Below are 23,441 nucleotides of genomic sequence, written 5' to 3'. Positions count from 1 at the left end.
ATTGATATAGTAAGTGGGAGACCAGGCCAGTCAGGCAGCCTTGTCATCACTCTTTGAGATACACCCTTTCTAATTGTTTTTAGCTTATAAAACTAAATTTCATACTGTCTGCATTTCTTTACATTTTCGTGGAGACATCACATAAATGTTTCTAAATGAATTTAGGATGCTGTTGTTATGTTGGAATGTACATGCTATGCTTTGTAAGTCAGGCTATTTCAGTGGTGATTAAAAAAACAGAAAAACAATAAAGGTGCCTTTTCAATTCAGGTCGTTGTTTAAAATGAAAACAATAAATGATGCAGCCAACACTTATGCATGTAAGTCAGCATCTTTAGAATGCCACCTTTTATAGTGTTGTGGAGTTGCGTTAGGCAGAGCGGGTGCCATAGCATAAACAGGAAACTATAAAAAATAATGACATGAAAACAACTTCCGGTTCTGGCAGAAGTACTGCATACCAAGGCTCCCTGATCCTCCGGGCACCCCCTTGCGGAGGCCGCGGACCCCAACAGGGTTGAGCTTCTATGCTCTGGTCCCATGACCCCAAGACAGACCAGGGCAGCTACCCTCTCATGGCCCAGGGGAGGTATGGTCCCTCCACTGTATTAGGTACTCCTTGCTAGTATCAGGTTGGACCCTGCTTTTGCCTTCAGAACTGCCATCATTCTTTGTGGCACAGATTCAAGAAGGTGCTGGAAGAATTCCTCGAGGATTTTGGTCCATATCATCATGCAGTTGCAGCTACACACCCATGATGTGAATGTCCTGTTTCACCACCTCCCAAAGGTGCTCTATTGGATTGAGATCTGGTGACTGTGGAGGCCATTTCAGTACAGTGAAGTCACTGTCATGTTCAAGAAACCTGTTTGAGAAGATTTGAGCTTTAAGACATGGCACAATATCCTGCTGGGAACAGCCATCAGAAGATTTGTGGACTACAGTCATAATATATTATATACACACATATACACACTCACACACATCGATCACCGTTTATGCATGAAATGCAACCTTCTTCGTTCATGGGAGGCAACTTGATGACTGCTGCAGAAACCCAACTTGTGCTATTTAAAGTGTTTATCCTTTACTGTACAGTATGTTAGAGCAAGGTCATTTGACTCAGTCAGCTGCATTCTTCTTCCTTATCTCATTAGCAGAGATATAATTTTGGAAGCTAAGAGATAAGCAGAGCTGAGAAATAGTCGTATTTATCTTTCCCACACACAAAGGGCTTAAGAGGCTTTAAGACACTGGTTTAGGGTACTTTTCAATACTTTCTTATTCAGCAAAGGTCCATTAAAGCAGTTTTCCACAAAAATGAAGGACATACTATGTAAGTAAAGTGGCCTCACTAGATTTGTAGTTGGTAGGGTTTGTCTATTGTGTAACAGATGACTTTTCATTTAAAAACCTGCAAGGGAGAGGTCAGTATGATGGCACAGTGGATAGCTTGCTGTGGCTTTTTTGACTATTCCTAAAGTTTAGAATAACTCGCAATTTAGCAATGGCCTTGTGTGAGAGTGTGTGTGTGTCTGTCTGTCTGTTTGTGTAAGAGAGAAACTCACTTGTGTTGATACAGGCTACAGCAGTCTATAACCCTCTGATGCAGAAAGCAGGTTAAAAATGTTTGTTCCGAGAAGAAGAAATTGTAGCAGCCGATAGGGAAAATATTTAATAATAAATTGGTAGAGTAGTCGCATTCATTTCTGAACATGAAGTACTTCCAAAAATAATTAGAGGTATCAAAATTGAATTACAAATTTCAGATCGCTTTGCTCCTTTTTGTATTACTCTGGACTCAAATGTACTGTTAACTGGCTTCAGTATCTCTACCCTCAGGTAAAATTCTTGTGGAAATTGATCGGCAGTCTTTTAATTTCTTTTGGGCATTTAAAGGGGTAGCCAAGAAGAGAGTAGCAATGAGTAATGAAAAACGAGGATGAATCCTTTCTGTTATTAAAGTTTTTTGTTCTGTGAAGTTAGGCTGCTGGCAGAACAGAGCCAGGCACCCATAACCATTCTCCTCTTACTCTCCTTAACGACACTCGTATCTGCCACCCACCATATTCAGGGAATGATGTTGGCATCCTGTAAGTCTCCCACAGCACTTACTTAATTAACATACTAGATTTTTCTGGAGCACGTGTTAGACCAGTGGTGGTCCAGTTCTACTCATCCTGTTAGAAGGCGGTGCTCTGATTTCACCAGCGTGGTCTAATCTTTGCTTATGCTGCTCCTACCCCGACAGTCTCTTCTCCTCAGATAACCTCTTACCCGCTGCATGATCTTCACATGAAATATATCATTTGAACTCTAGGAAAGATTTTATTCAGTTTTATTTGTGCATTTCCAAAATAGTGCTTCTATAAATGTAATAAAGGAAGCATGCTGTAAAATCATAATATGTCAGGTTAATTTTTTTAAATGAACAATGGTGGTCTCGCCTATATTACGGAGTGCATTGTTATTTCTTTTTATATGTATAGGTTAACTCTTGGTTGCCTGTATGAAATCCTTGTCATTCCTTTTAATAAGATTAAACTTAGAACTATTTAATATATATTGCATTGTAGAACAAATTGTTCATATTTTGTAGTAGTATTCTGTTTACATTGGAATTGCATGAAAAATATGTGCAGTTAATGTTTCAGTAATAAACCAATTCCATGAAGTAAATCTACTGTTGTATTTTGTTCAAGTTAGACAGAGCTTTGTAATTTGTCTTGTTGTTGAAGTGTTGTTTTTTGTTTTCCCTTCAAAGATTACTACAGCCCTGACATGCTGGGTCTTAAGGCCGACCAAGAAGTACTTGGAGAGCTGGTGAAAGTCAAGGTTCCAGGTGTCTGGGAGTTGATGGAGCAGCACGGTGTCATGTGGACTTTAGTGGTGTCCCGCTGGTTCATTTGCCTCTTCATCGATGTTCTTCCTGTTGAGGTAAACCTCTTGAACCTTCAGACTTGTAAGATGACTGTAACACACAGAATGGTGCCAAGACAAGCAAGTACGGCACAGTGATTTGTGATCACAGCATGAATGCAATATAATATCAGAGTGTGACAGCCATCACAGTAAACCCCTGTTTAGCATATTAGATTATTTTATTTATTTTGTTTTTTTTGGCAGACTGTCCTTCGTATTTGGGACTGTTTATTCTATGAGGGATCAAAAATACTTTTCCGAGTGGCCTTGACTTTAATAAAACACAATCAAACAACGATACTGCAAGCCAGGAATTTCCCGGATGTTTGTGATAAATTTAAACAAATCATCAAGGGGCATTTCGTGGAGGACTGCCATGGATTTATGCAGGTATGCAGATCATGTTGTTATGTATATGTTTGCGGTTTTTGAAATATACATCCAAATATTTTAGAAGGTAGCCATGCTAGATATGTATGCAGAGGAGATTTTTGTATTCAGTGAGAATGGCAGAGTTGTGTGGTTTAATTAATTAAATTAAGATGTACAGTAAGGAGGAAGGACGTGGTGCGGATTTATTATTCAGAACACTGAAGTATAAATTCAGTTGCTGACAGAATGTCGGATGACAGTGTTGGATTGAACAGTTTCATTAAGAAGATTGCTCAGAATGCAGTACTTAAATAAAGTAGTGTTTAAGATCTGTTTTCTTTTTTTAGCAAACACATTTTCTTTGCATCTCAGGAATGTCATGTGCTACATTTACAGTATATTTATACAGTGCATCCAGAAAGTATTCACAGTGCATCACTTTTTCCACATTTTGTTATGTTACAGCCTTATTCCAAAATGGTTTAAATTCATTTTTTTCCTCAGAATTCTACACACAACACCCCATAATGACAATGTGAAAAAAGTTTACTTGAGGTTTTTGCAGATTTATTAAAAATAAAAAAATTGAGAAATCACATGTACATAAATATTCACAGCCCTTGCCATGAAGCTCAAAACTAAGCTCAGGTGCATCCTGTTTCCCCTGATCATCCTTGAGATGTTTCTGCAGCCTAATTGGAGTCCACCTGTGGTAAATTCAGTTGATTGGACATGATTTGGAAAGGCACACACCTGTCTATATAAGGTCCCACAGTTGACAGATCATGTCAGAGCACAAACCAAGCATGAAGTCAAAGGAATTGTCTGTAGACCTCAGAGACAGGATTGTCTCGAAGCACAAATGTGGTGAAGGTTACAGAAAAAGTTCTGCTGCTATGAAGGTCCAAATGAGCACAGTGGTCTCCATCATCCATAAGTGGAAGAAGTTCGAAACCACCAGAACTCTTCCTAGAGCCGGCTAGCCATCTAAACTGTGCGATCGGGGGAGAAGGGCCTTAGTTAGGGAGGTGACCAAGAACCTAATGGTCACTCTGTCAGAACTGCAGAAGTCCTCTGTGGAGAGAGGAGAACCTTCCAGAAGTGCAACCATCTCTGCAGCAATCCACCAATCAGGCCTATATGGTAGAGTGGCCAGACGGAAGCCACTGCTTAGTAAAAGGCACGTGGCAGCCCACCTGGAGTTTGCCAAAAGGTACCTGAAGGACTCTCAGACCATGAGAAACAAAATTCTCTGGTCTGATAAGACAAAGATTGAACTCTTTGGTGTGAATGCCAGGCTCCACGTTTGAAGGAAACCAGGCACCGCTCATCACCAGGCCAATACCATCCCTACAGTGAAGCATGGTGGCAGCATCATGCTGTGGGGATGTTTTACAGTGGCAGGAACTGGGAGACTATTCAGGATAAAGGGAAAGATGACTGCAGCAATGTACAGAGACATCCTGGATGAAAACCTGCTTCAGAGCGCTCTTGACCTCAGACTGGGGCAACGGTTCATCTTTCAGCAGGACAACGACCTTAAGCACAGAGCCAAGATATCAAAGGAGTGGCTTCAGGACAACTCTGTGAATGTCCTTGAGTGGCCCAGCCAGAGCTCAGGCTTGAATCTGATTGAACATCTCTGGAGAGATCTTAAAATGGCTGTGCACCGACGCTTCCCATCCAACGTGATGGAGCTTGAGAGGTGCTGCAAAGAGGAATGGGCGAAACTGGCCAAAAATAGGTGTGCCAAGCTTGTGGCATCATATTCAAAAAGACTTGAGGCTGTAATTGCTGCCAAAGGTGTATCGACAAAGTATTGAGCAAAGGCTGTGTACAAAGGCTGTAACGTACATGTGATTTCTCAGTTTTTTTATTTTTTAAAAATTAAAAAAATCCTCAAGTAAACTTTTTTCACATTGTCATTATGGGGTGTTGTGTGTAGAATTCTGAGGAAAATAATGAATTTAATCCATTTTGGAATAAGGCTGTAACATAACAAAATGTGGAAAAAGTGATGCGCTGTGAATACTTTCCGGATGCACTATAAATGAAGAAGTAGCATATTTAAGGAATATGTATTTGGTCTGTACAGCATCCATCTATCCATCCTCTTCCGCTTATCCGGGGTCGGGTCGCAGGGGTAGCAGCTTAAGCAGAGAGACCCAGACTTCCCTCTCCCCGGCCACTTCTTCCAGCTCTTCATAGTCTCTCCAGCATGTCCTGGAACACCTCACCAGGGAGACATCCAGGAGGCATCCTGATCAGATGCCCGAGCCACCTCATCTGACTCCTCTCGATGCGGAGTAGCAGCGGCTCTACTCTGAGCCCCTCCCGGATGACTGAGCTTCTCACCCTGTCTTTAAGGGAAAGCCCAGACACCCTGCGGAGGAAACTTATTTCAGCCGCTTGTATTCGCGATCTCGTTCTTTCGGTCACTACCCATAGCTCTTGACCATAGGTGAGGGTAGGAAGGTAGATCGACTGGTAAATTGAGAGCTTTGCATTACGGCTCAGCTCCTTTTTCACCACGACAGACCGATGCAGAGCCCGCATCACTGCGGACGCCGCACCGATCCGACCTGTCGATCTCACGCTCCATTCTTCCCTCACTCGTGAACAAGACCCCAGATACTTGAACTCCTCCACTTGGGGCAGGATCTCTCCCCAACCCTGAGAGGGCACTCCACCCTTTTCGGCTGAGGACCATGTCTCGGATTTGGAGGTGCTGATTCTCATCTCAGCTGCTTCACACTCAGCTGCGAACCGCTCCAGAGAGAGCTGAAGATCACGGCCTGATGAAGCAAACAGGACAACATCATCTGCAAAAGCAGTGACCCAATCCTGAGTCCACCAAACCGACCCCTTCAACACCCTGGCTGCGCCTAGAAATTCTGTCCATAAAAGTTATGAACAGAATCGGTGACAAAGGGCAGCCCTGGCGGAGTCCAACTCTCACTGGAAACGGGCTTGACTTACTGCCGGCAATGCGGACCAAGCTCTGACACCGTTGTACAGAGACCGAACAGCTCTTATCAGGGGTCCGTACCCCATACTCCCGAGCACCCCCACAGGATTCCCGAGGGACACGGTCAATGCCTTTTCCAAGTCCACAAAACACATGTAGACTGGTTGGGCAAACTCCCATGCACCCTCCAGGACTCTGCTAAGGGTGAAGAGCTGGTCCACTGTTCCGCACCAGGACAAAACCACACTGTTCCTCCTGAATCCGAGGTTGACTATCCGACGGACCCTCCTCTCCAGAACCCCGAATAGACTTTTCCAGGGAGGCTGAGGAGTGTGATCCCTCTATAGTTGGAACACACCCTCCGGTCCCCTTTTAAAGAGGGGACCACCACCCCGGTCTGCCAATCCAGAGGCACTGTCCCGATGTCCATGCGATGTTGCAGAGACGTCAACCAAGACAGTCCTACAACATCCAGAGCCTTAAGGAACTCCGGGCGATCTCATCCACCCCGGGCCCTGCCACCAAGGAGTTTTTGACCACCTCGGTGACTTCAGTCCCAGAGATTAGACAGCCCACCTCAGAGTCCCCAGGCTCTGCTTCCTCATTGGAAGGCATGTTAGTGGGATTGAGGAGGTCTTCGAAGTACTCCCCCACCGACCCACAACTTCCCGAAGTCGAGGTCAGCAGCGCACCATCCCCACCATATACGGTGTTGACACTGCACTGTTTCCCTCCTGAGACGCCGGACGGTGGACCAGAATCTCCTCGAAGCCGTCCAAAGTCGCTCTCCATGGCCTCCAAACTCCTCCCATGCCCGAAGTTTTGCCTCAGCAACAACTGAAGCCGCATTCCACTTGGCCTGCCGGTACCTATCAGCTGCTTCCAGAGACCCACAGGATAAAAAAGGTCCTATAGGACTCCTTCTTCAGCTTGACGGCATCCCTCACCGCTGGTGTCCACCAACGGGTTCGGGATTGCCGCCACGACAGGCACCGACCACCTTGCGCCACAGCTCCGTCAGCCACCTCAACAATAGAGGCACGGAACATGGCCCATTCGACTCAATGTCCCCACCTCCCTCGGGACGGGTTGAAGTTCTGCCGGAGGTGGGAGTTGAAGCTACTTCTGACAGGGGACTCTGCCAGCCATTCCCAGCAGACCCTCACAACACGTTTGGGCCTACCAGGTCTGACCGGCATCTTCCCTTAGTGATATGAAACTATGTGATGCCAACAATGATAACTCGGCAATGACTCATAAACCAAAGACCAATTTTTCTGTTAATGACATTATAAGCTAGATTTAGTATAAAAAAAAGACCAATTTTAAAATATAGTTTTTTTTTTTTTTTTTCTGTTCAATTTTTAATATAATGATTTTCATTTTGGGGATAGCATAGTATTTATTTAGAAGAACCATTCCTGTGCTACGTTTAGGGACATTTAGGGAGATATAACCAGTCATCATAGTCATAACCCCCCCAATAAGTTCCAACTTTGTCAGCCTCCTTAGCATTAGATCCTAGCATTACTCGGGTTACGAAAACCGTGCTAAAAGCGTTAGTCTCGAGTCTCACAATTGTATCTTGCATAAGCGTTAGAAGCGAGAATCACTTGGCCTGTAAAAGGGCTGTCAGTGCTGCCATTCTTTGGAGAAATTATGTCTCAGTGTAGGTTTTCACTAATTATGAAACATGTTTACTTCACCAACAGTGAATACTTTGATGAGAATACCCATCCAGCTCCCAAACTGAAGAAAATTTGGGAGTTATACCAGGCCATTGTAGCAAAATTTCAGAGCGATTACATTCTGGTCCACAATGTCAGCATCGAGAAAGTCTCATGGTTTATAAGGGCAAACAGCACATCACATCAAAAAGAGCAAGATTTGGTATAAAATTTTATGAGTTTTGTGAATCGAAAATGGGATACATTGGGAAATTGGTTCTGTACACAGAGAGGGGGACAATGTTTAATTTGAAATACAATCAGTACATCATTTCTCCGTCATCGGTGCTGACTTTGATAGATGCTCTGCTACAGTTACTGTTGAGGCAAAAGGCAACAAGCAGGTTACAAAGCCTTGTGCTATGGTTGAGTACAATAGCACAATGGGTGCCATAGATTTTGCAGATTAAGAATTGACTTTCTATCCCGTTATGCGGAGGCAACAAAGCAAATACTGCAAAAAGATATTCAAAGTCACTGTCTCCAACAGCCACTTCCAGCTCCTTGCAACAGTTAATAAACTTTATGGATATACACATGTTAAAACACAATGGCTGTTTTGTAATGGCATGTTTACATTTCCAATTACAGAGTAATGTTAAATTTCTTTAGTTATTCATTTAGAACAGTGTTTCCCAACCTCGGTCCTGGGAACACCCTGTGGCGTCAGGTTTTTGTTCCAACCAGATTCCTAATCCGTGACAACACCTGATAACACTGAGCTCATTTAATTAGCTGGTATTTTTTTTCTTTTATTCAACATTCAGAAAAGCATTGCAGCATGATTTTTACATTTATAAGACATTTATAAATATTTCTGCTTTTGCTCTAGATTTAAATACTTAACTCTCTTTTGTTGACTTCATTATACTTTGCCCTTTCTCTGTGCAGTTTTTCCCCTTCACTGTATCTTAATAATGACAACTTAAAACATGCAGAGCAGACACCCAGGCAAACAACACTGAATTATCAAAGGCTGCAGCTACTTTAGAGTTAGACCACTAATTAGTAAATAATGGATTAATTAAACAATTAGAACACCTAGAAAGGTAGAATGAAAATCAAGATGAAAATACTGTTAAAAAGAAATAAAATACATTATTACTATATAACTGCTTTGTACATTTTAATATTTATTTATTTTTTTTTAGCAAACTTAGTTTTCTAATTTCTATATTGTTCCCTAAACACAGAAATTAGGAAATATCAGTTCACTTAATTAGCCCAGGAGTTCAATTAAAAACAGAAGCTGGTTGGAACAAAAACATGCAGCGACAGGGGGTCCCCAGGACCGAGTTTGGGAAACACTGATTTAGATGTACAGTCAGCCTCCTCCCTGATTTAACTGGTGTTGTTAGGCAGATTTGTTGATTGGGTTATTTTTGGGGACTGAAATCTGCATCTCCTGAAGCTCTTTGTTATCAGCTCTCTTAACGGCAGTCCTTTTGATGGAGTACGATACAGTGTTTACTCCAGATGTGCATTTTGCAGTTCATATTTTCACAATCATAGCTGCCAGTTCTTTCAAGCTTACATCGACTCCTATGCTATTGTCGTAATGCTGAACAACAGAGAGCAAACACAGCACCTGTGACAACATATCATTCACGTTTATTATTTTTCTATTGATGCTGTGGAATACCAATGTATAATCTGACGGTCCCGAAAGGTTTTTTAAAACCGGTTATGTTTATTTTTAAGACATGCATCGTGCTGTCACCCAAATATCTAATGGGTTTGTTAGCTGTAGATGGTTTATTGTAATCAGAAGCTTGCTCTGTGTCAGACTTGACTAGGTCAATGTCACTGCCCCAACTTTAAACACTGCCTTCATGAGGCATTTTTTTGGTTTAGAAATGTGATACTCAGTGAGCCATCTAATTGTTTCCATCCAGTTTTAAGTAAAAATCACTCACAGATGTATCAGGATATACTGTATATATTATATACGTGACTTTAGCAAGACTACCATGACAAAAACAATAAGAGTTGCTGCATTGTAGTCAGTGGTTAGAGACCTCATTTCTTTCTCACCTTCTACTTGATCGCAGTCATTTTGGCTTTAGTGCCACGAAACTACTTGCACCATGCTGAACCTTCATGTGACCGAATTCACCAGGCATATCATGGCAGTTTGACAGTATAGTGCCATATGTATTAGGTCCAATATCAATGTCAATGTTATACTTTTACTTAATTCAACTAATGATTCAGTTTCAGTTTGTTCTAAAATTGGCTTTACAGCTTCTCATTTGAAAGCCTTTGTGCTTATTTGTTGAAGGATCCTCCCACTCCTGAATATTGATGCATAAAAAATGTTTGTTTTGCATAATGAGGGGTTATTTTAGTCATAATTTGGAAACAGAATGCTGTCCTGAGTATTATTTAGGTTTAACTGAGACCGTTTTTACATGGAATTCCAAGCCCGAGGAATGCACAGGGTTAATGCCAAGGAGGGTAAAAAAAATATGAAACACATACAATGTAAATTAGTTAAAATTGAGACAACACTGTGTATTCTGTTAGCATTAGTAAGTGGCTAATAATGGAGAAAGTGGCTGGAATGAAAACCTGCAGCCCTCCGTGTTTAATAGCTCTTTTGTACACCAAAAAAACCAAACAAATTCAAATAACAGAACCATAATGGCGCTTACTTAGCACTGCTGAATCACTGAATCATTGGTCTGGGCTCAAACCTCAAGACTGGTGGTGGTGTGTGACGAGACAGCACTTTCTACCCGTGTCTGTCTTTCCTTCCACATACTAATAGCGTGCACGTTGCGCTGGATGGGTATCTTCTGTGGATGAGCGACCAATCAAATTGCTGTGGTTCCCAAAACACTGCATTGTATTTTGTTACAAAATAGAAAAGTGTGATGATCTTGAACCGAGCTCTCGGCAGAGTGTGACAGTGAAGCAGCTGGGCTCACTAATAACACACCTAAGTAACCATTGTACTGCTTTGTCTTCCAGAGCATCTTCATCGAACCCGGCAGTCTTCCTATGACAACCATTAACAAGCTACGGGAAAAGTGTCAAGCCAGCGTCATTACTCAGGGATTTTGAGTGTTGCACTTTGGGTCACACATCGGTTAGCAATATTTCTTACATTCCTCTCTCTTGATTTGCACTAAGAGTACTGATTTACAAACTTTCATGACTTTTAGTTCACTAAATAGTTAACTGGCTTTGGAAAGACTGTTGTGTAAATCTGAATTGTATATAAATGAAACTGTTTTTAAAAATACCTGTTAAACTGAATGAGTCTTAATAATATTTAAAACACAAAGGATTTCTAAGAGGTAAATCTGTCATTTTTAAAACATCTGTTTGTATCCATTTTCCTTTACTTAAACAGAATGAAACTTAACTGTTAAATGTTTTCTTAGGAAAATAAATAACCAGTTGTAAAAAAAATGTTGTTCCTCTTCTGTACTTACATTTTTTGAACATTGTGGAGAACACTGGGCTGAAACGCAGTACGTTAAGGAAGGTTTTCCAGCAAGAAGCCAGAAGTAGTTGTGGAGGAATTCTTCAACAGGCAAGTTGCCTCTGCTGGATTTGAGAAGGGTGAAGAATGGAAAGATCTGACGGTAAAAATAAAAATTAGGAGGGAGCAATATGTTAATAGAATGTGCCATACAGGAGATCAGGTCACTTCACGATCAAGTTGTTTGGGAATGCAGCCTAAAGCAGGTGTCACAATGGATCAGTTTGTGAAGAGCACACACTGTGGACTTCCCAGTAAGAGCTTAGCAAGCGATTTGGTGCACTTTTTACTTTCTCGTATATGAAGGATAGGGAAACGAGATTTTGGAAGAATCTCAATGTTTTAGACCTCAGTAAAAAATACCATTTTTGGAATGATGTCTGTGTGTATGTAAACACGGTAACCTGAGTACGCTTTCAGTTAGGTCAACCAAATTTTACATACAACAGATTTTGAGCTATTGCTAACCGGAAGTGGCACTTGTTTATTCATGCAGCTGCAGAGTGAAATTGCCCTCAATGGAGTTAGTTATAGAAAGTCAGTCAACGTCCATCACTTACTGAGACATTCATATTAACGTACTAGAAAAAAATGAAACACTACAAAACATTTTAGGATTAGTATTGACATGAAATCTCATGGAAGTGGGAGCCTGTGCACACTGTAGAGCTTCTCGACCTCCAGCATAAAAAACGATTAAAAGAAAGCCCACTGTCACCTTTTATGTAAGTCATGATAATATTTGTGTATTTTGGCTAATAAAAATGAAAAACACACTCAATATCATACCTGATATTGTTTCTGTAATAGTCCATACTGTTTATTTTCATTTGTGCAATATTAAAAACTAGCAAAATACCCGCGCTTCGCAGCGACGAAGTACTGCCTTAAAATTTTTATTAAGAAGAAAATTAAACCTTTTTAAACTGAGGGAAAATATACCAATAATTATTTGTTAAGGATCTCTTTGTATGCCACGTTGTCAGTTCGGCCCTCTTGTTGTAATATGACCCAGCTGTGCGCTGAGCTTAGTCTTGAGCATGCAACGTACAGTTGGCCATGTGAACAGTCATCTTGTTTCAAATCTCACAGCTTGGATTGCTGCTGTCATAATCGGTTTGAGTTTCATGGTTTGTTTCAATTACGACAGTATTTGCAGGATTTGTTGTGTTGAAGTGACATTCGGCATCTGTCAAGCGTTGTAAGCATACAACCGGTTTCATCGATAACTTCGCATCCAGCTTTTGAGAGTTTAAACATTCATAAACAAAGTGTCCACTACTGAAATCGTCACCTGTGAATCTAAGATGTTTAAGAGGCATTGGCGGTTTTCCAAAGGTGGCCATTTCGGTACACTTGAAAGCGACAACCGAACAATTCAGCGGCAGCCATCAACTCACATGCAGAACAATAGGTGAAGGGCTGAAGCATTTCACTCTTCTAGTGCTCCTGTGTAGTATAATTATCTCCTGTACCGTCCTCAGTCCACACCTTGAACCTGTCCCAGTCATTCAATACATAAGACACAATGTTCCTCCGGATATCAAGAGTGAGCCTGATATGGCTGTGCAATATGTAACAAAGAGAATGGAAAAGGTAGGTGCCATCTCAGGTCATAGAAACCACTCGGTAAGTGACAGTTCTTTGATCGATGGTGATCACCTCGATAGACATGTTAATGGGGGTATGGTTGGAATGATAAAGGAAATGGGTACCTGAACAATGTAAAGTAAGTCTAAAATACCTACACAATAACTATAATCGTAATAAATGAACAATAAAACAACGGAGAAGCCGTGGATTAAACAAAAAGGCTGTAGTTATCAGCAGGGAGACGTGAATCGCATGGCGAAGTAAGGAAGGGAATGAAGAGACCGGAGCGACGGACGGCGTTTTATAGGCAGGTAGCCAACAATGTGGGAGGTGTTGGGATGGGGGACCCAACGCCGCCTCACACGGTGACCGAGCTGCAGGCTATGGACGTATATATGTACGTAAGTAGGATTCAGTTAGCATTGGGAACCTGTGTACCAAATTTCTTGAAGATGGGCCCATAAGTAATAAAGACTGTTGAAAAGTTCAATATGGCGGCTGACAGTGGCATCATACCACCGAAATAAGTACCAAATTTCAGCCTTCTACCTACATGGGAAGTTGGAGAATTAGTGATGTTGGAAAGTTCAATATGGCGGCTGACAGTGGCGTCATACCACCGAAATAAGTACGTACATCGGTTTCTGTTAGCGCAGGGAAGCCACCTACCAAATTTCGTGAAGATGGGGCCATAAATAAAGTTCAACATGGCAGACGTTGTCGACCGTTATGACCATTACGTGTAGAATTTCAAAATGAAACCTGCTTAACTTTTGTAAGTAAGCTGTAAGGAATAAGCCTGCCAAATTTCAGCCTTCTACCTACATGGGAAGTTGGAGAATTAGTGATGAGTCAGTCAGTTAAGTCAATCAGTCAGTGAGGGCTTTGCCTTTTATAAGTATAGATGCTAAATGCTTTGTAATTGAGGATATGCCAGTAAAATAGAAACACCCCTTATAAGATCTGTCGATCTACTGTGGCGCACCTGCTGAGGACTTCCACGCTGATGTTTGTGCCTCCTTTCCTTTGACAGTCCAGAGGCATGCACATGTGTGTGTGTCAACACTGGGATGGACTGGCGTCCTGTTCTGGCGCTGCTCCCGCCTTGTGTCTGATTGCTGCCATAGCGTCCAGCTTCATTTACAGACCCCTGCCCTGCACAAAAGAATGGATGGATGTCTGTGGTTACATTTAATGAATAACAGCCCTGTAGAATCACCCATGAAAAGGCCATCCCTTGAAAATCTGATGGGTGAGGGCATTCATTTGTTTTTGGTTTTACACCACCATTAAAATAATCAATAAATGACACCACAGACCCCTCACCATTTTCTAATGACTATAACAGGGGCATGCAAAAGTCTGGGCACCCTCGCATAAAATGTCTGTTACTGTGAAAAGCTAAGTGAGCAGAAGATGAACTGATCACCAAAACCATAAAGTTAAAGATGATGTATTTCTTTAATATTTTAAACAAGATTACATTTTTATTTCCATCACTCACAGGTACAAAATACCAAAAAAATCAAAAGGGCCTGAAGCAAACATTTGGGCACCCAACATGGTCAGTACTTAGTAAGACCCCCTCTGGCAAGTATCACAGCTTGTAAACGCTGCTTGTAGCCATCTAAGAGTCTTTCATGTCTTACTTGGGGTATTTTCACCCATTCATCCTTGCAAAAGGCTTCTAATTCTGCAAGTTTCTTGGACCATCTTGCATGCACTGCTCTTTTGAGATCTAGCCACTGATTTTCAGTGATGTTCAGGTCGGGGGTCTTCAAGGGCCATGCAAAACCGTCAGCTTGTGCCTCTCGAGGTATTCCATTGTAGATTTTGAGCTGTTTCAGATCTTTATCTTGTTGTAGGATCCAATGTCTTTTAGACCTCAACCTTTTTTTTTTTTACAGATGTTGTAAATGTTGGCTTCCAGAATTTGCTGCTATTTATTTGAATGCTTCAATGACTTTTCCCTGAGCCATTGGCTGCAACACAAGCCCAAAGCATGAGCCGTCCTGTTGGATAGGTGGTCTTTTCCTGGAATTTGCCAAACTATTTTCTCCAAACATACAGTTGCACATCGTGGCCAAAAAGTTCTATTTTGACTTCGTCAGTGCACAGGACTCGTTTCCAAAATGCGTTAGGCTTCTTTAGATGCTCCTTTGCAAACATCAGCTGCTGAATTTTGTGGCTAGGATGCAGAAAATGTTTTCATCTGCGGACTCTACCATGAAGGTCATATTAGTTCAGGTGTCGCTGCACAGTAGAACAGTGTACCACCACTCCAGGGTCTGCTAAATCTTCCTGAAGGTCTTTTCCAGTCAAACGGGGCTCTGATTTGCCTTTCTAGCAATCCAACAAGCAGTTCCTTCAGGACGTTTTCTTAGTCTTCCAGATGTCAACTTGACCTCCACTGTTCCTGTTAACTGCCATTTCTTAATAACATTACGAACTGAGGAAACAGCTACCTGAAAACGCTTTGCTCTCTTCTTGAAGCCTTCTCTTGCGAGCCTCAATTATTTTATTTTTTAGAGTGTTAGGCAGCTGCTTAGAGGAGCCCATGACTGCTGATTGCTGGCACAAGGTTTGAGGAGTTAAGAGAACGTGTACGGCTTTGTGGTTTGCATCACCTGACTGTGAAGAAGCCCAAGCAAGCTGATTATGGCCTGAGGCCTCAGATATCTTGGGGTGACCAAACTTTTGCATGGTGCTCTTCTCCTTTTTTCACTGTACAATTGTATGATGCAAAAACAACACACTGATCTTGTGTACAAAGCTGAAAAGAAATGTCATCGTTAACTTGAGGCCTTTGGGTGATCATTTCATCTTCTGCTCACTTAACTATTCACAGTACCAGACATTTTAAGCAAGGGTGCCCACACTATGGCATGCCACTGTAGATGTGTAAAAACCAACTCTATGTAATCAGCTGACACCATACATTAGAAAGTCAACTGCCCAGAGCAAACGTCAGACCCGGGCCCAAACACTGTGTGCCAGTTTCCTTTACCTTTGTAGCTGGTGCACTTGTGTGGTGTTCCAGATTGTTGTGGTCACCTCCAGTGTGCAGGTCGTCCACAGTTGATGCCATATCCTTTACAGCCCCAGCCAAATCTGTATAAATAAATCGGCTACACCCGGGCCCAGTTTCTACTTTACAGCTCAGCACTAGACACGTGTGGACCGTCAAAGCTGACGACCACCACCACCACACTCAATTCAGAACTCAGCCCCACCTTCCGCTATCAGATTTTGGACTTTCTAATCAGCAGGCCTCAACATGGATGGATGAGTACAGGGCTGAGCAATGGCGGTCCTGCAGAGCTGCAGTGGCCACGAGTTTTCGTTCAGTTTCTTAACGAGAAGTCAATTAGTGCTGCTGAAGACATGTTTTTCTGCTTCATTTCCATCTTAAACTGCTGCATTCAGTGTTAACGGCTCCTTGGCAATAAGATGCAAATGACAAAGAGACCTTCGGTTCTCCCTCAACGTTGTTCCCATTTATGCCTGTGAGGATGCATTATGCAGTATTTACTTAACAGGAAAACGTGATGGACTGAAAATCACACATCCCTTTTAGGCTTCATATCATTTAGATGATATCCCGTGGGGGTTGTCTACAACATAAGAGCATTACATTGCAGATTCAACATGCCATAAATATCAATAATTGTTTGAGACCGACAATCATTGACTTCTAATTAAGCAATTTGGTTGGAATGAAAACCTGCAGTCATTGTGCCTCTCCAGGACCGAGTTTGCCTACCCCTGGATTAGTAGAATCGCATCAATGACCTGGCCCATCAACACTGGTACTCCCACAGGGTAGTGTGCGGAGCCCACTTCTGCAACAAACATGCAGACAGCTCCATCATTCAATCCACTGATCTGATCACCAGCAATGGCGAGAACTCACAGCAGAGAGGCCTACCTGCTGAAGAAGTGGTACCAGGGCAATAATCTCATCCTTAATGTCCCAAGGAGTTGGTCAATGACTTCAGAATGCAGACCACACTGCCAGCTACATCAGAGGATATATTGTTGACTTTAAGATTCTTGAAGTTGGCACAACACATTTTGACTTTGGTTTTTAAAATAAAATTTTTTAAAAAGTCACCACCATCTCTGCGTCTTCAGATATCTGAGCTGGCATTTCTCCCATGAGCTTCTATAGAGAGTCCATCTTCAGTGCCAGGAGCACATCCTGGTACCACACCTGCTCAGCTCAAGAACACAAGGTAGGGGAGAGGGGGGCACACACACAGCACTTAGTGTATTATTAAGACCTCCACCACCGTCTCAAAGAGACGTGCAGTACCATACCAGAAATAACACGCAACACTGTACACCTGGGGTTTTCACTTGGCAGCTGGCAGACTTCACAGCATCCTTCACTGTTGATTTTCTTACTTAAATACGCTTGCTGTATCTCAGTAACACCAAATTTTTAGATGGCATAGAAAGACAAATCTGAACAAACTCATACAGTAACGTGCAAATAAAACCACCCAGCTGTTTTAGCTCTTGACCATACTCAAGAAACTGACACACAAACACACACCCATCATCGCAGAGGACCCTAAACCGTCAAAAAAGACAGATGACGGTTTTTGATGAACCCAAGTCACCTTCTACACTTGGGTTCCAATTAAAGTGGTTTGTGGTGAGCTGGCTGTGGCGATGCGTTATCAGCGCATGTTCCCAATGTAAACTTTCACTCCTCTGCCATAGACAATAGGTTATGGTGGGCACAAAGCAAAACATGAATTTTTAGCTGTCACCCCAGACTACAAGTACTCTGAATGATCTCAAGAGCAGAGCAGCAGACTCTGATGTTCATTCTGTACTTTATTTCTTGAGCTTTGTAAACACACTGGGAACTCTTTGTAGGCTGTTCTTAAGCTGCTTACTAAAATACACTTTAAAAATTCTTGTTCTTGAAAAATAACAAAACACATCTTTTAAGTCAAAATCATTTCATCACAATCACCAATTAAAAGTGTACTGTAAAATGAAGATGGAAGGATACCTGGAAACAAAGATGAATGAAAAAGCCATAGAATTTGCCAGCTATAGCCACTAGGAGGCAGCAAAGTTTTCAATTGAAAAAAACGGACGCTTTTCCTCAGCAGAAATCAAATCTTGCCCACATGCACCACCGACTCACCACTTGTTCCAGTTGCACGTTTTGCTCATTTTTGAAATTTGACCCATTAGGTCCTCATCAGTAGATTTGAGCTCATACAAATACAGTTCAGGGAGTATGCTCAATACAATCTCATCTTCCTAGTCACAGACATTGCCAGTTTAAGCTAAAAGGCAGGGGTGTCGAACTCCGGGCCTGGAGGGCCGCAGATTTTCATTCTAACTTTTTTCCTAATCAATGACCAGTTTTCACTGCTAATTAACTTCTTTCCCCCTTCATCTTAATAGCCCTGTTTTTAAGGATTCAGTCCTCTGAATTGATTCTTTATTTCATTAAAAGACAGCCAAACAGAAATCAGATGTGAAACAAACCAGATGACCAGCTAAATTGGGGCTTCCAACTCCAACCAGTTTCTTAATCAGAAGCCCACTCTTGTTAATTAAACCAGTTATTTGATCCCGTGGCTTGTTGCTGCTCTCATTCTGCCTCAGCGGACATTTCCAAAAATGTTGATTTTTTTTTTTCCTAAGATCATCAAAATATTTTGGTGACCTGAGAGATCAGCCTTACTGAGACCTTCATCTTTATTTTCAGATATGGTGTGATGGGCACAGGAGAGCTGGTCATGTGTGGCTCAATATTATTTGGCTGCTAATTAAATAAAAGGAAACAACAAAGGGCGTGAGTCAAGTTAATTAACACTAAGGAAAAGTTAATTAGCAGCAAAAACTGGTGACTAATTAAGACGGTTAGAATGAAAACCTGCAGCCACTGCAGCCCTCCAGGACCGGCGTTTGACACCCGTGCTTTAAGCGTTCAATTCTCAAAAACGAAGGCCGTATCCAACAGTCACAAAATGAGCTTAAGGAAACCAGGGGGTGAAAGGTTGCCAGAGAGAGACTGTGAGGCGAATCAGTTTATTTTATATGCCCTTCTGAAATGACATGGACATCCAATTTCACAATATTTATGGAATCTCAAGATCTGGATTGTTACCTCATATGCAAAACAAATGCAGCCATTTTCACTCTGACATTTGTGCCTTTTCCACAACGTTCTCATGTGATTGCATTCAAATGCTAATTATTAGCATGCAGTGCAGACATGGGTGCAAACACCCCAGTAGTGTTTCTTTACACACTTGTGCTTAATGATTAGTTAGCTGTAAATCCTCAGTGGTAGTATGGCAGAGGGATGATATGCAAAATTGTTCATGACATCATCCAGTTTGGTTTTTAACCATCTCCAGCAGGTCTAGAAGGTGTCCCATAACTGAGCTCACCTTCTTCCAGTGCCTTTGCCCCTGTATGTTTATTAGCATAAAGGGTGCAAATGCTATGGAAAAGAGTGAAATACAAAGAAAATTAAAGCATTAAGTTTCTCGTGCTTGATCTGTCCTTTTGTATAAATTAAGAAATTCTGAAGTAAGAATGATGCACTGACATTGCATTTGGTTAGGATAAAATCCCAGAGCCGCACAAGGGCCCCCCAAACACCTGCCCTTGGCCACCTCAGTCCTACTCAAATTCCACAACTCAGGACTTGCCCCACCTAGTGGTTGCTACAAAATGAAGTACGCAAACCTCATTAGCACTAGTGACTTGAAAATGATTTATTCTATAATAAAATAAATAAGTCAGTAAAACCACACAGCCAGCCACCCACCCCTCAGCTGTGGATGAAAGCAGTCTCATGTGCAGCCCCCACAATAAACAAAAGGCACTGGAGTCTAAAGCAGAAGATGCAGCGTCAATGCTCACCCCTCAAATCCCTCTTGCTGTACTTAAAAAGCCCAAATACACCTACTGCACTAAATGTCTGGAGACCGTTTACTATAGAAAAAAATTCTAAAAATTTAATTTAGATAGGCATATAAAATGTCTGGTGAACTGATGCCTCCTTGTGTATAAAGCATTGGAAGAAATGAATATTAAAATATGCTCATGATACTAAAAATTGTTCATTAAAAAAAATGAAACACCACTACACACCTGGAAAAATGATTTATTAGTATTTCATTTTAAACTTGTATAATCACACAGTTTCTTAAAAACATCACGCTAAGTGCATTAACAAAACATAGGCAGTTTATGTCCCAATTGCTGCCCATTACACATGAATGAAAGGGGCAATAAAGTTCTGGAGTTCAGCTCAGATCTTTGAAACTTTCCTCTTAAAATGCAAGCAAATGGTAAGTCAAAATTGTAAGCATCAGATGTTTTCTTGAGTACCACAACATAGCAACCATTTGCTTTATTATACCATTCTATTCTTAAATTACAAATAAGCCATAACAAGCTTCTTAATGATATTTTTTATGTTCCAAGGTTTCAAACAGGCTTTCTGTCAAGGCACCTCAAAGAAGCTGTCAGATTAATGACATCCACATTCTACGTATAAAAGTAACATTAACTCACTTCACATCCATGTCCTTTGCCCGTTTTGTGATGGAAAAATGTTGTAGGCTAGTGGAACTGCTAGAACTCATTTGGTAGTTTATTCACGATAGGCAATATGCAAAGACACGCACTTGACTGTTTTGTTGCACAATCCCTTGTTCTAGGCAATAAAGTCCTACATTTAGGAGTATACAAGCCCATTTACTGCCCACCTTTCTTGACTCCAACTTCCAAACACGTAGGAGATTTTGATTAGAGAGCAATCTAGAAGAATCAAGGGTAGCCCCACAAATAAGCTGGAGTATACATGCAGCTACTTTTCCCTGTTGTCAAGAAAAACCAAATGGGTGCTGGGATGCTGCCACATGATGGGGGGAGAGAGAGAGAGAGAATCAGGATATTTACTCACTGAGAACTCAAGTCTAAAACAATATTCCAAACAGATGAAGAAAATGTGAAAGAAAAACAAGACGACAGAATTACTAGGAGAAAATCTAGGACGGGGAAAATTATATATGTATTGTACACACTGAAGTCACTGAATTTAGAATATTGAGGGGTACAAGCTGTCATACTGACTCTGGGAAGAAAGTAAACTTTTAAAGCAGTCAACAGCAGGCATCAACATTAAGGCTGGCAAAATACGCAAGGATTGCTCTTTTCATGTGCAATAAAACATCTCTGAGCTGCCAGCCATCTAAAACTAGTCAACTTGCAGTAGCAGCAGACAGAGTACATTTGAAAGGAGAGTTGGAAGGTCATATTATTGACCCCGGTGGCTTAAATGGGTCACTGTTTGGACTAATCCTCATTTTGCAAATGGAGCAGATGGGTGAGGAGTACAAACTTAGATCTCCAGAATTCTCTTCTTAAGCACAGTAAAACAGCAAACTCAAATTTTCTCCAAACTGTAGCACAAACATGAATGAAGAGATTGACATACAGCTAGTAAAATTAAATAATGCATTAAGATTTTTAAATTTCTTGACATTGGTTTGTCTTTAGTGTTGACCATCAATGGTTGGTGGTTTAAACAAAAAATACAAAAAACAAAAACACCCTTCTATTGGGGTACGGTTTTCTTCTTCCCACTTAAATTATTATAAACAGGCTGCAGACAACAAGAGTGTAAGTGGAAACTTGCAGTGGCTGTTCTTATTCCAGTTGTTACAAAACGTACCAGTTATTGATAAGCAAGTGAATTCAAGTCAGGTTACTAAAATGTAGCATCTCTCTGGAACTCTTGCACACCACAACAAAGGCAGGATAAAAAAAAAAAACCTGAAAATTATCCCTAAGCACAACTAAAAACTAAAACCAGAACAATCATGAAAACAGCCAACCAAAAGAAAATATGCAGCAATCAAATTTAGTCTCTTAAAAATCTATAAATGGAATGATGTTCATGCTTCCCTTTAAAACTACCATTTGTTTCTGCTAACCAAACAAGTCTGAGAAGCTTTAAGAAGGAAAAAAAAAAGCTTCATTCAAAAGAGGCAATTCCAAAAATTATACAGCAATCCCAAGAATTGTGAAAAGAAACACTTATTTAACCCCAAAATGATACATAAAGGAGTTTCCCCTCAATGTTTCTTTACAATAATACAATACTTACCACCCTTGGACTATGAAGGTAACATTTATGTATCCAATGACCATTTATAATTAAGACTTAATACTGCACCATGCTCTCATATTAGCAGAAACAGTTACATTTGTCAGTTTAGTGTATTCAATGTCTTGTGAGTTCCAATTCAGACACTGCAGTATTGCTATTTCAACTGTACTCAACAGTCCAACATGTAACAAAATCTCAGCCTAGGAAAAGCTCAAAAAGAAAAGAGAAAGGTGAACAAAATTCACAAACCATAGTTTAGTAAAAACAACAACACTGCAGATGCCAGGTTCAGCAGGTAAATCCTGCCCAGAAGCAGATTAAGCCAACTAGAAGCTCCCTTATGTTTGTCTGTTTTATTTGTAGACTTTAAAAGTACGTGTACCAACTTCTTGCAAGAGCCTGTTAGTTACAGTGGTAGATAGGTTTGACTATTCAATAAGTGACAGATCATTTAGTTGTTTAAATGGTTTGATAGCCAGCATGACTTCTCTTCCTGCCTATAAGGTAGGCAATCAGCACTATCAAAACTAATCCAGCCAGTGCAGCACCCACTATGATTGGGATGAGCATGTTGTCTTCATCCATCTGACATTCCTCCACTAGCGGGGAGAAAAAAAAAAAAAAAGGTGAAATGTCTTGTTAGAACATAAAATTTTGGGTTTTATTGTATAGCACTTTGGTCACCCTTGATACTTTTAAAGTGCTTTATAAATAAAAATAATCTACATCAAGTTACTTTATAAGTTACCTTAAAAAAAACCATGCCATTCAATGAGTAACTGCATGTCAACATCAGAGTTTCTTTTCCAAGACATGTCCTACCCTAATCCTCCAGCAAATCGGGTTTTTTTTTTTTGCTTTAACCATTACTGGTTTTATCACCTTAATGAGTATTTTCTTATCAAATATTTTAAACTTCATTCTTTAATTCTCCCTGAAGGTAATGTAAGTCAAAGTCACTGATACCTAAGCATGCAGTGTGTATGCACTCACTCTGTGCTTAAAAGTACACTCATCTGCCACATTATTAAAACCATCTGCCAGATATGATGTAGGTCCCCCTTGTGCCATCAAAACAGCTCTAAACTAGCAAGGCATGGACTACATAAGATGTCTTAAGGGGTCCTGCGATAACTTTTCATGGATTGGACTAGTTTTTCTTACACATGCCGCAAATGGTCGACTGGACCGAGACTTGGGAATTTGGAG

The 23,441-nt window shown here is 41.1% G+C and overlaps 2 protein-coding genes across 2 annotated transcripts in view; one reads left to right on the top strand and one right to left on the bottom strand.

The window, feature by feature from the left end:
- grtp1a (growth hormone regulated TBC protein 1a) overlaps window positions 1-11,383 on the top strand; it is an 82,980-nt gene extending 71,597 nt beyond the window's left edge. The window contains exons 6-8 of the mRNA XM_039744646.1: window positions 2,765-2,937; window positions 3,127-3,312; window positions 10,963-11,383. Of these exons, the coding sequence (XP_039600580.1) occupies window positions 2,765-2,937; window positions 3,127-3,312; window positions 10,963-11,055 (452 nt within the window). The 3' untranslated portion in view covers window positions 11,056-11,383. The remainder of the gene's footprint in view (window positions 1-2,764; window positions 2,938-3,126; window positions 3,313-10,962) is intronic.
- An 8,820-nt stretch (window positions 11,384-20,203) lies between these two features.
- The window catches only part of lamp1a (lysosomal associated membrane protein 1a), a 72,681-nt gene continuing 69,443 nt past the window's right edge, over window positions 20,204-23,441 (bottom strand). The window contains exon 9 of the mRNA XM_039744645.1: window positions 20,204-22,831. Within this exon, the coding sequence (XP_039600579.1) occupies window positions 22,692-22,831 (140 nt within the window). The 3' untranslated portion in view covers window positions 20,204-22,691. The remainder of the gene's footprint in view (window positions 22,832-23,441) is intronic.

This window comes from Polypterus senegalus, chromosome 2 (assembly GCF_016835505.1).
Source record: "Polypterus senegalus isolate Bchr_013 chromosome 2, ASM1683550v1, whole genome shotgun sequence".
In the NCBI taxonomy this organism is placed as follows: domain Eukaryota; kingdom Metazoa; phylum Chordata; class Cladistia; order Polypteriformes; family Polypteridae; genus Polypterus; species Polypterus senegalus.
Note: the sequence above shows the minus strand (reverse complement) of the source record. Positions and strands in the feature narration are given on the sequence as shown.